General features: G+C 38.6%; 1 protein-coding gene across 2 annotated transcripts in view; it reads right to left on the bottom strand.

Annotated features, from left to right (window-relative positions):
• Positions 1-15,837, bottom strand: part of LOC149323581 (tetratricopeptide repeat protein 39B-like) — an 87,828-nt gene that overhangs the window by 18,829 nt on the left and 53,162 nt on the right. For both annotated transcript variants that reach the window (XM_089489471.1, XM_089489478.1), the window contains 5 exons: positions 14,326-14,402; positions 11,512-11,579; positions 3,004-3,068; positions 1,022-1,127; positions 631-696 (listed from right to left, as the gene is read on the bottom strand). In XM_089489471.1, coding sequence (XP_089345597.1) covers positions 631-696; positions 1,022-1,127; positions 3,004-3,068; positions 11,512-11,579; positions 14,326-14,402 — 382 coding nt within the window. The remainder of the gene's footprint in view (positions 1-630; positions 697-1,021; positions 1,128-3,003; positions 3,069-11,511; positions 11,580-14,325; positions 14,403-15,837) is intronic.

Genomic DNA, 15,837 nt, shown 5'->3' with positions numbered 1-15,837 from the left:
GTAAAAACACAATTGATTTTCAGAGGACACTGCTGTTAAGGTGCATTAACACGACATTAACCCGGCTAGAAAGGAGACAAAACACAATTCTTTTTACTTCTGGAAAATCCCCAAAGTAAAAAGAATCTAACTTTGTTGACTTTCTAGCTGGTTTAATGTTGCATTAACCCCGATGTGTCTGAAAATCAATCATGCTTTTGCGTGTCTCCTTAGGATTTTTTTATCCTGTGTGATAAACTCCCTAGATTCATTGGCAGATAGTGCAATTAAATTAGTTCTTCCACATTGTCATAGCCATCCATAGGCACAGCCCAATGTGTTAAAGGATCCACTGGCATGTATGCTGAGAGGATTAAAGATCTGTGTGATATTTCTACCAAACTCAGTAGGAAAGCTGGAAACTAGTCCTAGTTACATAGGACCAAAAAGGCAATATGGAATTCTTCTGCATTTGGTGCTAACTGGAAGTTAAATGGTTCCAAAGGCATCTGAGAGCACAACAACTTTGTCAATGACAGCTGAAGCCTAACAGGATGTATACTATCAATGCTAATCAACAATTTATTGTCCTATCGCTGTTAGTATCTAAGCTATCCAAGAATTAATAATGGTGTAAACAAAATTTCATACCCTATTGCCTGAAAATCCAATAAATTCTAGAAGCCGGAGAATTCTTCCTGGTAAAAGGGACAGCATCTACAACACAGGAGGAAGAAGAATTCTATCAGTTGTTATACAATACTTGACAATCAAGAACTTTAGAAAGAAAGAAAATATCTTTAAAATCCTAAAAATATTTCACCCTAACATTTGGATAACTTGAACACGTAATTACTGGCATTTACTTTGAAACAACATAATTGTAAATAAGTATGAATAGTAATCTGCCCCAAAATTCTGTTGCAAACCTACAACATTATTATTATAATCTCATTTGTCTTTTTAAAATGGCAACATTAGTGACTATCCTTTTGGCAGAAATATGTGAATCAAAAATGAAATTACAGTAGAAGACTCATACCAAATTGAATGCTCCAATTCCTAGTTGCACACCCCCTTCAAACTGGTGGTAGATTTCATTCTTGCTTTTGCTGTCTTGGGTCATCTGGAGAACTTGATGACATTCTCTTTTGATTAAAAATATGTTTTCATGTTAAAGGGGCTGACAGGAATCATACTTAAAAACACGTAATAATATAAGCAGAACATATATCCATCTGCAACATTATAAACTGCAATTACTTTAGAGACTCACACATGTCTAACTCTACTTCTTCTTTTTTTTGCTCAGATGTCATAGATTAGTTACAGAGTACCATCATCATTCTTGGTAATTTACAATTTGCTGCAAATTATTTTTGCTCAGATGTCTTAGATTAGTTACTGAGTACCATCAGCACCTTTGGTAATTTACAGGTTAACAGAAAATAGGTAGGAACTTGTCCCAGGCTAGTTCCCATCAGATGTTCTTCAGCACAGGGCTAACAGTATATATTGAGTCACCTACTCCTATGCTTCTCCAGTACAGCCTCAGCTGTCATTTTACATCAATGCTGGTGAGCTGTTCACTGTCCTGACACACTATTATATGGTAAACTGTGAATGTGCAAGTTTACATATGACCATATGCTTTTTTAAAAGAGCACTCAAAATAGTTTGATTTTATAAATGTAATGGCCTTTCAGTTAACAAAGCAATCACTTTCTTATTGAGAATTTCCTTCAGATCTCAACTAGTGCAGCTGCACTTATTGAATAGGTTTGCATGCTTGGAAAGGGAGCTGAACAACAACAGTGCTCAGGAGCTGAAGGACATCAGACTACTTCTTTTTATCATCACCATTTGTTCATTATATGATTTTTCCTACTAAACAGTCATTTTTGAGAGAGCTAACCTGTTGGCATTTCCTTTACACTTACAGAACCTACTAATTTAAAACTATAACCCACTCCCCATTATGAGGAGGCAAGGGAAGCTGAGGCACTGAAGGCTCCTAGAGACCAGCACCCATCATCCACCAATACATACAAGACAACATCTTTACCATTGGCAGCATACTTAACTGTTCAGTGTGCTTTGAAAACTCATTCATGAAGAAACTATATTTCATGTGAATCCCATTTTGGGGGAAAGGTAGGATATAAATTCAATACATAAATAAACTAAGCACAAATGTTGTGCTTAGCACAACTTTTTGCATGCAACCCAAGCACAGAATGATCATTTGAAGTATCTTTAAGTTCATCTAGTCCAACTATCTGGTCAATGCAGGATACACTTACAATTAGGATGCCAGCACTGTACTGAGTGTACTGAGTATAATATATGGAGTATAGTGGGGCTTTTCCTCAATTAAATATGTATAGATTTATAGCTTAAGTGTCCTGGGAGTGAGGAAATGCACTATAGGCATTACTAGTATTTGTTTATTTTAAAAAATGTTAATCACTTTTCAGTTCACCAAGGTGCTCAAAATGATGTTCAATAAAACAGATAAAAATATTTTAAAACAATTTAATTTTTTTTTAATCAAAGGTGATATAAAATAGTAGTTTTGGCCACCAGGTTTTGGCTCAGCAAGGGAGCCAACTTGACTTCCCTGAAGAGGGAATTTCACAACTGAGGGGCTGCTGAAGAGAAATTCATATCTCAAGCTCATCAACCTGCCTTCTCAGGATAGTAAAATTTACAACACAAACTCTGCTGAAAGTCTCAAACACCGGATAGACTCATTATATATGTTCTTTCCTGAATAAATATATAGGACAAGATGTAATGGTATCCTTTATATCTAATGTCAGAAGAATCAGCTTTTGTTTTCTCTTATTGAAATCTACTGTGGTGACAGAAACATGTTCCAGAGGGGCTTCCTGACTCCTGGAGAAGGTTTTAGGGTGTCTGGTAGGTTGCAGGAGAGGGGGATGATTATTTATCCTGGAAGAAGCAGGAGGAATAATAAGAAATATACAATAATACCACAGGATCAATGTCACAGGAACATACTTGTATATTTGGTAACTTGTTCTGATTTTGAGGCCACCCTTGATGAAGTTGATCATATTTTCATCCTGCAGAAAAATGATTTTTTAAAATTAAACCAAATAGTGAACTTGTGTAATTATATTATGTGAGGACTTTATTTTACATAACTGCTATGAAATGTAAACAAACATTTGTAATATTTCTAAACGAGGTTTAATATATAAATCTGTGTAAGGTATTAATAATCAAATAATACACACACACGTTACGCACATTTTTTCAAAAGAAATGAATCTAACAGATTAAAACTTCATATCAAACCAGGTCAAATCAAGACACCACTAGATGGTGCTACAAGTGTCTAAATTTAACTTGATGTATGCAAACTGCCTCTGAACAAATCTTGCAAAGAAAAATCCCATGATAGGGTTACAATAGGGTAGGCATAAATTGAAAAGGACTTGAAGACACACAACAACAACAAGACTATAATAACAGTCTCATGGAGCCTTAAATCAAGGATAGGCAACATGATGCTTTCAAATATTCTGTACAATAACTCCCACAATCCTTTTCCATTGGTCATGTTGGCTGAATCTGATGGGAGCTGTGATATAAAATATCCAAAAGACACCAAGTTCCCTACCACTGTTTTACATCTACAGTAGTTTTCAGTGATAAATCATTAGTAATATGTAGGTCAGAAATTTGTGTGTCATTTTTTTCAGAAGTCATCAATTTTGCAACATGCACTGCTGGATAGACTATACACAGTGCCCAAGAGCAGTAATCAAACCATGGCTTACAGAGCAGTAGCATAAAGAGGAACACTGTACAAAGCCACAGCTTCACTTGTCATATACAGTAGCTGAACTAACATTGAACAACATGCTTAGCATGCAGTTGAATGAGCAGTGAACTAGCCAATCTCTACTATTGACAGACTTTTCACATGTTCCCTCCTGATCTTTGGAGCTTTTGTATGGATTCTAGCCAGTTTCTATAGGTTTACATAAATAAAACAATGATCTACAAGAGAAAAAAAGATAGCATTAACCAGGCTACATATAAAGTATGTTTAACAGAACATTTAGTCATAGTGATACTTTTTCCAATAGCCACAACTATGGAGTTTCTAGCTCTCCATAAATAGAACCTAAACCAAATTGCTCTTTTTCAAGCAATTGTGTGTTTCTGCAATACATCATGAGGATTGTGGCAGTTAATTGCAATTTGCCTCACCCCCCCCCCCCCAAAGATTATAGAATAGCAAAAGTATTTCCACGTACCACTACTACTAAGGAGCAGAATGACAAGAGCTGTCATGGTAACAATATAATATGGCCTTTGCTTTATTATGGATAAAAGCAAATAAATATACCTTCTAAAACATTTTTACAGACCTGCTTTGCTTAGGTCCTTACACTCATTGAGAGAGAGAGAGAGAGAAAAGAGACTGATGGCAATGTTTGTCTTCAATGGAATGTTATCATATATAAAATATCTGAAGTGAACAGTAAAGATTCATGGCACTCTCTACTACAGCTTTTGGTAACAGAAGGGTTGGCAAAATAGATCTGATCATGCATAATGCACATTTGGGAAAAGATCTTTTGATCATTGTGCACATCTTGCCTCTGGATCTCGTGGTAGAACCCAGAACAGATTGTGCAAGCTTAATGTATTTTGGCAAGCATATAAATTTCATCATTTGAGATTTACAGGTCTCACTTTGCAAGTTACAACATGAGTTTATTAAAAGGCTATATTACTTGCGCTTCTGATATTCCACTTCTTCTCCATGTCTAAAATGTTCATTTATTCTATGCACCTGTGTGCACCTGACTGAAGAACAAGTTATAGTCAAAAAGACTGTCAGAACATATTCTATTGCAACGAACTCTTTTGGGAGGTATGCAAGTCTACTATCTCACACATATTTCACACATACCACATACAGCACTTTAGACTTGCTCCTCAACTATTCTGTGTGTTCAAAATTAATCCACTAATACAAACGTTATTTGTTATTATTCATTAACTCATTGGTTAAGACATTACTATTGGGCTAAACAGTGGGTTGTTAAAAAGTAATGAATAATAGTTTTTTGTGGCTTATTCATTCATGAAGAATGAATAATTCTTTATTATCAGTTAAAAGGCACTGATTCACTGCAAGTATAGTAATAAATGGTTCACTACCAAGATCAGTATGTGAAACAAATCTGGAGAATTCTTAATCGGAAATAGTCTGAGGGTCTCTGAGGATATACAGAACATTTTTTCTGCGTGACTGAATCCTTTCTACCTTTCTTCTCACATTCAAGAAGTGTGATCTGCAGAGATCCGTGATAGAGCACATGTTTTGCATGTAAGAGCCAATTGTCCAAATTTATTTCATGCCTCTTTAGTTTAAAAGATCACATGTATACCAACCTCATTACTCCCTCTGCCCTTAATACTTAGCTGTTTAAATCTCTTTGCAATGCGAAGCTAATGAAAGAAAATAGCATTTTCATTTGCACATTCATTTTTGTTTCTGTATCACATGACAAATATGGAACATTTACAGCAAAGGCTCAGGAAGAAATCAGAGCAGATCAGTGTTGGTGGCCTGCTGTAGCTACCCCCAAAACCTCATCTCTTCTTCCTCACTTGTTACACATGATGACATAGCCAAGAATTCAACCTCTCCCCCCCTCTGAATGTTATCATGAGCATCATGAGGACACTCAATAAAAATCTTTGGTGAAGCTCTCTTGGGGTAACAGAAGTGCTGCATCAGCTGTGGGACCACTCTAGGACTCACTCCTGGCTTATGGAGCCATCCCTGAGTGATGGAGGACTAAGATACAAGTAAATATGTGAGGTCTCATGATCCATTTGCTACTATCTGCTACTATCTACACATAGCGAGGTCAGATTACAGAATGAAAAAACTGCCCTTCATGCATTGAGTCTAGTCATGAAAAACTAATCTTATCTTTTAAAAACCGAGTTACAAGGTTGGTAGATCAGGGGAGTACTGTGGATGTAGTATATCTTGATTTCAGTAAGGTCCCCCATGATATTCTTGCAGAGAAGCTGGTGGACTGTGGGCTAGACTGTGTAACAGTTAGGTGAATCTGTAATTGGTTAACAGATCGAATGGAGGGTGCTCACCAATGGTTGCTTTTCATTCTGGACAAAAGTGGCATGTCTCAGGATTCAGTCCTGGGTCATACACACACACACACACACACACACACACGACTTAGATGATGGAATAGAAGGCATGCTAGTCAAATTTGCAGATGACACCAAATGGGAGAGTGGGAAGATAGTGGGCTCCGAACATATCGGAGCAAAATTAAAAATGACCTTGACAGAGACGAGATCTGGGCCAAAACTAACAAAATGAATTTCAGCAAGGTAAATATAAACTACTACATCTTGGTAGGAAAATGAAATGTACAAATATAGGATGGGTGACATTTCGCTTGAAAACAGTCCATGTGAAATTGATTGAGAGATCCTAGTAGACCTTAAGCTAAACATGAGTCAACAGTGTGATGCAGCGAAAAAAGGTAATACAATTCCTGGCTACATCCACAAGAGTATAGTGTCCAAATCAAAGGAAGTAGTAGTGCTACTCTGTTCTGTTTTGGTGAGACCTCAGCTGGAATACTGTGTCCACTTTTGGCCACCACAGTTCAAGAAAGATATGGTAGAATGTGTCCAGAGAAGGGGGTCCAAGATGATCAAAGGTACAGAAAACAAGCTTTATGAGTTGCCAAGGGTATTAAAAGAACTGGCAGAAATAATCTCAGACCACTGGCAAGAATTTCTGGTAAATAGAAGGCCCAGCAGACGGGAAGAGGGTAAATGTTGTTACTGTCCTAAAAAGGGGGGAAAGAAGAAGACCACATAATTACTGCCCAGTCAGCCTGACATCAATATCAGGAATGATCCTTCAACCGACAGTCTGTAAGCACTTAGAAAGGAATGCTGTGTTCACTAAAAATCACCATGGGTTTCTCAGAAACAAATCATGCCAGATTAATCTTATATCTTTTTTTGATAGAGTTACAGGCTTGGTAGATGAAGGGAATGCTGTGGATATAGAATATCTTGATTTCAGTAAGGCCTCTGATAAGGTCTCCCATGATATTCTTGCAAAAAACTCGTAAAATGTGGGCTAGACAATGCTGTTGGTAGATGCATCTGTTGATTGACCGACCAAACCCAAAGGGTGCTCAGCAATGGCTCCTCTTCATCCTGGAGAGAAGTGACCAGTGGGGCGACAGAGAGTTCTGTCCTGGGCCCAGTACTATTCAACATCTTTATGGATGATGGAACAGAGGACATGCTTATCAAATTTTCAGATGACACCAAATTAGGAGGGGTGGCCAATACCCGAGAGAAGAGGATCAGAATTTAGGCCGAAGCTAACAGAATGAATTTCAACAGAAAGAAATGTAAGATACTAGACTTAGGCAGAAAAAAATGAAAAACTCACATAGATGGGGGACATCTGGCTTCACAACAGTACATGTAAATTGGATCTGAACATCTTAGTATACCACAAGCTGAACATGAGAAGAGTGTGATGCAGCAGCTTAAAAAACAATATGATGCTAGGCTACATCAATAGGAATGTTGCATCTAGATAAGTGATTCCAAGAGAAAGTGGGCAGTACTGCCCCCTGGGGGTGATGGAAAGATTCAGGGAGGCAGAGAAGGCAAATGGGACAGCAGAGTGTGCCTTCAGTCAAAGAATTGGTGCTTAAGAAAGATAAGGGGAACTAGCAGCTTTCAGGACCATGGTGGGGATGCGGGTTGCATGAACCACCTCTTTTCAGAGTCCCTTAAAACTGATACTAGACTTTGTATAAGCACTACTTTGCTTATCGCTTCATGTGCCCACGTGAACTTACTCCCTTAGCCATGTCTTTCATTTGCAGTGGTGATGGGGGATGGGAAACTCTTGCTTGGCCACAGGGGCATTGCTTCTGTGGCTCAAAGGGACAGGCTAGCTGACTGGAGTAAGGAGTTAAGAGCATGTGGCAGTGGGGAACAAATGGTGGCAAAAAGAAGCTTTCAGATTTGGGACACTGTTTAAGCTTTGTGGTAGGCTGGAGCTGTGCAATTGCTCCTGCTTCTTTTTGTCAGACAGGCTGAGAGAAGAGGTTGCAAAAGAAACAATGTATGTGTGGGGGGGACAACGACTTGAAGCTGTGTTTGGAAGGCACATGTCTGGGGAAGGAGGGGGAGGATTACCCAGGATAAATTCTTGGAAAGAGTCCTTTGCCTGGAGTGGTTTCGTAGTTAAATCTCTCCCTTTCCCCATCCATGCCAGAGCATGTAGCCTCTGTAAACCCCCCACATACACACCGACTACACCCCTCTTCACCCTGGTGAAGGACTGAGAGTTCTTTCTTGCCAAGGAGGAAAGCCATCTGCACCCCTCTTCCTTGAAGCAAAGAAGGGTCGAGATCCTTCCTTGCTGGGGAGAAACTCCTCCCTTGGTATCCAGTCATTTTAGGAAAAGCAACTGAGCAGCTGGCTGAGCAACGCCCAAGAAGCCTCTTGCCTGGGATGGCATTAGCCAGCTGCTCAGTTGTTGCTCCCAAGGTGACCAGGTGCAAAAGGAGTAGCGACCAAGATCTTCATTTGCAGTATAATAGTAGACCTAATATCAAGAAATAGGCATGGGAAAACACTCTAGGGTTGTAACCTTAGAGGAAACGGGTGGTAGCCCAAAACATTTGGGGACCACTGGTCTAAATAAAGGGAAGTAATACTGCCACACTATTCTGTTTTGGTCAAGTTTCACTTGGATTATTGTGTACATTTCTGGGCATCACAATTCAAGGAGGATATTGACAAGTGTGCAGTGTGTCCAGAGCAGGGCAACCAAAATGGTGAAATGTCTGGAAACCATGCCCTATGAGGAGCGCTTAGGGATATGGGTATGTTTAGCCTGGGGAAGAGAAGGTTAAGAGGGCACAAGATAGCCATATTGAAAGTGATGTTATATTGAGGATGGAGTAAGCTTGTTTTCTGCTGATCCAAAGACCAGGAAGAGCAATGGAGTCAAACTACAAAAAAAGAGATTCCACCAACATTAGGAAGAACTTCATGACAGTAAGAGCTGTTCGACTATGGAATGCACTGCCTCTGAGTATAGTGGAGTCTCCTTCTTTGGAGGTTTTTAAATAGGCTGAATGGCCATCTGTCAGGCATCTTTGATGGCGTAGGAAGTTGGACTGGATGGCCTTGTGGATGGACTTCCAACTCTATGATTTTATGACTTAGGAAGTTGGGTTGAGAAGAGAAGATTCAGGTGACATGATAAGTCGTCTTTAAATATCTGAAGAGATGTTATGTAGAAGCAAGAGCAAGCTTGTTTTCTGCTGATCCAGAAACTAGAATACGTGCCAATGGATTCAAAATACAAGAAGAGATTCCACTTAGACATTAGGAAGAACTTTTTTTTACTGTAGGAGATATTCAACAGTGGAACAGATTCCCTTGAAGGGTGGTGGAGGCTTTTGGAAGTTTATTTATTTATTTGGAAGTTGGAGGTTGGAGGGGCATCTTTCAGAAGTACTTTAGTTGTTTATACCTGCACAACAATGGGTTGGACTACATGGCCCTTGTGGTCCCTTCCAGCTGTATGATTTTATGATTTATTTTTTCATATTTAGTGCCTGTTTGAGTGCTGGAAAGGCAGAGTGATTTAGGAAAATAAGTGATTGGGGAAAGAAAGTTTATATTTTCCTCACCTCAAAATCGGGATCCTGATGCACTTAATGGGAAAGAGGCTTGTCTGCCCCCTCTATATTTAATGTAAAATGTTTTCAAAAGGCATAGAATAGTAAGACATAAACTTTGATAGCTTTATGTTTTTGTTCCAAGCTCCAAACTCACCAAACCCCTCAAAGTGTGTGACAAGATCTGCTGAAGGAGGAGATGGATAAAAAGCAGCAGAGCAAGGGTGGAAGAGGAAGCCAAGAGAGAAGGAAATGGGACAGGAAAACTTTTTACTTAGTTATTCAAGAGAATTGGGTGCGTAACTAAGGAACTGCAAAGGAGTTCATTGCAGCTTAATCCAAATATTATTCTACTATAATTGTGTATTACACATTGATACAAAATAGAAATGAGACCAGAATATAATCAATATAGAGATACCACAATTCACTCCCACCACAAGAAACACTCCAGACCTGTTGCTTCCATACTAAGTCAAGTGTACATGTTTTTAACGCCCCAAAGTCCTAACTGGGCTTTGACTGCTTCAAAGACTTGGGTCCAAAACACAGAGGCAACAGATCCCCTTTGGTTTTGGAAACTAAGGTCCTGAGATCAGATTGCAGAAATAATCTGCCCTGACTCAGCGCTAGGCAATCCTGAGAATTGTACTTTATTGTGGCACCAGAGCACTCTGACAGAGAAGACTAAATGTCTTACAAATGCTACAGTTCCCAGAATTCCTTAGCATTGAGCCAGGGCAGTTAAAACCGTTTCAAACTGGATTATTTTTGCAATGTGTTTTGGATCTCAGTCTCCTGATAAACAGTGTTTGGTGAAGTCATACTGGCCACATGACCACTGAAGTAGTCTTTGGACAACGTTGGCTCTTCGGCTCAGTAACAGAGATGAGCACCATCCCCTACAGTCAATTATGATTAGATGTTCATGTCAAGGGGAAACTTTTACCTTTACCTCCTGATAAGCAAACAAATCACTGACCCAACAATCTACTCCTGTTCCATTCCAAAACTCACTTTATTTATTCTTTTCCATTCCCCCAATCTTAATTTAACAAATTAACAAGATCGGATGTGAGCACATGTGAAGGTATGTGTGAGAGAAATGCACTTTCAAATCTATATAGTTAATAGGCACCTTGGAAAATGGATTTACAATACCATTTCAACCTTCTTGCTTTTTGACCTTTCTGAAATGCATTTCTTTCCTCCATCCAGTATTTTTGCACAGAGCTCAAAATGGTTTCTAACATTTTAACTGTTTTTCTTATCTGAAGGGTAGGAAATGTCAGTTTGACTCATGCTGCTAATACTTTGCCTATCCACCCCATTTCTGATAATCATTTCTGCAGTTCCTCTAAGGTGGGAGGGGTAGCTTTTTTGGATTTTTCTTTCAAGAAAGCATATACCCACACTAATGTTTGTGCCTGATTATTTTAAAAACATCTGATTGGCAAAACAGACAAGAATCCCCCTATAACTGTTGTAGCCAATGGGCACAAACATGATGCCAAACACACTTGGAAAATATTATGCTGGTCCCCCACATCAGATAGCTTAAGAAACACTGGCTTACTGCAGAATAACTATTCATTAAATACATACCGTTGACCCTTGTAGTTAACTGTTACTGTTGTTATTATTTCTGTCATTGTTATACAAACTTAATATGTTTTATTGTAAAAACTCAATAAAATTTAATCAGGAAAAAAATACTGGCTTGAGGAACAGAATTTACTGAAAGCCCTACATTTATTTGATATTTAAAGCATACCTGTACAAATGTCAATGCTGCTTTCTGTAGTAAACATTCAGCATAACAGATTTCTGCATGCATTTCCTCTATTAAACAAGAAAGAAAACTGATTTAATACCAAGCATATTACAGCTAATATCATTACAGTAGCAATGAGTGGGATTAAATATCCACACACACACAATAAAAGAATCCCCATAGTTACAACTAAATCCAAGCATTAGTTCTACTTAGAACAGACTCACTGAAATCAAGAGATCATCAGTTAGTTGTAAAAAAGTTCTCATTCATTCTGTAGGATCTACTCTCTGTAAGTCAAACACTGGATTTAACCCTTAGACTACTTGCATATTAAACTGATCCACATGGTTCAATTTATCTTTCATTATCAGTCTATTCTCATTGCCTTCTGTTGATAATCAAAACAGTTCATACAAATCTACCTATTGTATTTACTGCTCTATTTTGATTTTATTGTTTTCATTAACCATTGAGGTTACGAGAAGGAGTCATCCAAGACTTATGGATAACCTGCAGAAGATATGGAAGCATAGAGAAGGAAGTTAGAATGTTGATCTGAGTCTGGACACATTACAGACAAGTATAGCAACTTTGCCATTTGGTCCACGAATGTTCTTGTGTCATCACTGGAAGAGGAAGGATCTACTGCACATAATAGCATTGGAGGAGACTTTCATACTGGAATGATGCTTCAGTCAGGGTCAGAACCAGAACTAGAGGACAAAGTTGAAAGACCCTGGGCTCAATGGGAACCTCCACCTGAGCAGATGATGTAGCAGCCAAAAACTGAGCAGTTTGAAAAAAGTGTCTTGGTATAGATTGGATCAGACCGACTCTAGACTAGAAAGGCTACTGATGTGTCACTGATGGACTCTCCTGCAAGGCAATGTCAGCACATTGAGCGCTCTAGAAATAAAGTTGTTTAATAATAATAATAATAATAATAATAATAGGCTGTTGTGATGTGGCTGCTAAAGGACATTCTCAGTGATGACCCCAAGCTTGCTTACAACTCCAATAATACTGCAGGCAAGCCTCGTTCTGACAGTTCTGACAGTATGAGGGATCTCATATTCCCACATGTAGTGACCGGAGAAGATAGGAAAGCTCTCTTAGCAGTAATCCGAAGAGCTGATCCTCAAACGTCTTCTTCCATGTTGACCATGATGTCTGTGATACTGATGGCCATGGTACCAAATGTGAACTCAAAGATGAGTCAGAGTCACTGGTAAAAGCCTAGGAAGATCTGAATCAAGACCGAAGTGACTGTTGATTTGGTAGAGACAGTAGAGGAGATAAAAGCCTAGCTATAGGAATACATGAAGAGGGAGGCTGCCTAGGAGGAGATGTAACTGAGAACCCAAACAACAGAAGAAGACTCCAGAATTTCATAGAATCATAGAGTTGGAAGAGACCGCAAGGGCCATCCAGTCCAACCCCCTGCCATGCAGGAAATCTCTGATACATTCTCTAGCTATGGGTAAGTGACTGAAACCACCTCAACAGATATGGAAGAATAATACAGAGTCACCAACATTCAAGGAGGGAAGTCCCTCAAAGCAGTGGATCCTACAGCCTCGAGGACAACAGGTGCTGACTGAGAACAAAAGGATGGCTCCTACAAGGAGACAACCTCAACAGCAACTTGGGAGAAGGTCATCACAGTGGAGGCCTGAGGGTGGAGGCAGTCCTTGTCCTTGGAGCGCTTGTTGTTGTTGTTGTTGTTATTCCACTGGTAAGCTGCTAACTCCATTTCCACCTCTAGCAAATGGCCAAGCGTAAGCGAGTGTTGACACATCACTGCAGTATCAGAATGGGCCTGTGTGGTCTTAGATGGTACAGATACCGACTCTGCCCATATATGTTTGACAGTGGGAAAAATGAAAGAGCCAGAGGCTGGGATTGAGGTCAACTCGGATGCTCTCTCTGTTAGTTCCATATCAACAGATTCTGAAGGCCGTGTAGATCATACTTGAGGTTTGAAGGCCTGGTCATACAAGAGTGTTTTCAGATGCAACTCTCTAATCCGTCTGTCCTGAGGTGTGAACGTGGTGCAATGGGTGCAAGAGGCAACCACAAGAGGAACCATTCTACTGATTCTGCTGGAATAGTGGACGAAAAGGAAAGATTGGTTTGGTGGGAAGCCCGTTATATAGAGGTGTGGAGATGGGCAGAGCAACCGTCAAAAAGCTTATGAAATGCTCTAGAAGGTTCTGAAAAATGCACTGTACAGGTGTAGGATGACCCATTTGTGTGAGGCACAGAGATCACAATGAAGCCAACCGCTAATCTGAGGTAAATTTAAACAAGGGACTTTATGTCTTGTAGTTACTACACTTGCTACTTGCAAAAGTGCATTTGTTGTGTTGTTTCTAACCTTTTCCCCCGTAAGTCACCACAGAACAAAAACACAACTCTTTGAACTAATCGGTATCTACTTGGAGATCTAAGCAGTACTGAGAAAACAAAAGTTAAGCTATGGGATAATGTCCTTTACTAACATTTGGTAAACATTAAAAAAAAACAGAGACACACACGTAAGATAATCATTTCAGCACTTTTATATTTAAAAATGCACAATATGAGATATGAGATAAGCCTATGAGATAAGCCTGTGAAAGTAAAAGAGCAGTGTACCATTAATATTTTCCAAAGAAACTCTTACCTCCAAAAATGACAAAATTATGCATATTTAGACAAATAGTTAAACAATGTCCTGCCCTTAAACATGGTCTGTTATTTTGCCTAAACTAGCACCAACTACAATAATTTAATAGAAGACATAGAAGAAGAAAAAGGTATTTTTCTTACCTTCACTCAGCTGATCTACAGACTGTTTTGAAACTAAGCTGGACAGTGATTCTACCACTGTGTTTCTTTTCCTAAATCTGTATTAATATGAATGAGAAAGAGACAAACATTTTATTTTAAAGGCATTGAATCTTAGACATTAAATATAAAAAATATTTGTGCTGTATTTGTGACTCAAAAAGAACTAAAACAAATCCCAACAAAACAGGATACAATATTATTTCATGAACATCTAATAATGTGATAATACAAAAGCAGAAGTTGAAGCAGTCTTCCAGCTCATCTGTTTAGGGAGAACATGAAAGAAAGAATAGAGTAAGATATTATTATTATTTTATTATTATTATTAAGCTTTATTTATATAGCGCTGTAAATTTTCACAGCACTGTACATACAATCTTTTTAATAAGACGGTTCCCTGCCCTCAGGCTTACAATCTAAAAAGACATGACATAAAAGGAGAAGGGAATGGTGGTGGGGAAGGGGATCAGGTCCAGTTGTTCTTCTCTCCGTCTGGGATATAAGAAGATATGAAATGGTAACTACTGTCTCTAGCTGCTGCCTCACCATCAGGGGAGTAGTATTAAATTATCTCAATATAGCTCCCCTTTCATAACTGTGAAAATACAGAAAAAACGTTATTTGACATTTAAGTATCTACCTGTAACTACGGCACAATCCTTTTGGACTGTCTGTTTTGGGGGCCTACAAGTTCATTTTTCATGGCAGCATATACAACATCAAACAGTGAGAATATCTAATATATAACTGTTTTTTTGTTTGGGCCAATCTTATAAGCTTCATAAAAAACAATCTTCTGTTTGCACTGTGCAAAACTTACAGTACCATTTGCACTAATCCTAGCACAGGTGCATGAAGGTATTGATTACTGACTATTGTAATTCTTTTAATTCTTTATTTTTTATTGTTTATTGTTTAATGGTATTTTCTTGTAGTATGGACGAGGGAAGGGAATTAATGGGATATATTATAACTGTATGTTGTATTTTATACTGTGTTTTACTCGATGTTGTAAGCTGGGGCAGCATATGAATAAAATTTATTATTATTACTATTACTATTACTATTATTACCTGCTATTGTTCTAGAACAAAACCTCACAGTATCTGTGCAAATGTCTGTTCACACACACTCATCTAAGTTCTGGATCACTCTCCAGTTCCAGTCTGGACATATAATGACAAACTTGGTTTGACCAAATCAAGCAGGTACATCTCTGGAACAAAACCAACCACTACAGATAACAACTTCAGATGACTTATCATATTGGAGAGCTGGGCCAAATGATTTTCAACAGGAATAAATGTTACATACTATATTTAAGCAGGGAAATAAAATGCATAAATACAGGATGGATTACTGTTGCTTGACAACCGTACATGTAGAAAGGATTTTGGAGTCTTGCTAGACCACAGGCTATGTGTCAACAGTGTGATGCCAATGCAGTTCTGGGCTGAATCAACAGTAATGTCTAGACAGAGGGAAGAAATG

Source organism: Sceloporus occidentalis, unplaced genomic scaffold (assembly GCF_023333645.1).
Source record: "Sceloporus occidentalis isolate IW3139 unplaced genomic scaffold, rSceOcc1.0.p SCAF_1, whole genome shotgun sequence".
Classification (NCBI taxonomy): domain Eukaryota; kingdom Metazoa; phylum Chordata; class Lepidosauria; order Squamata; family Phrynosomatidae; genus Sceloporus; species Sceloporus occidentalis.
The sequence above is the reverse complement of the archived record's forward strand: the minus strand, read 5'-3'. Positions and strand labels throughout refer to the sequence as shown.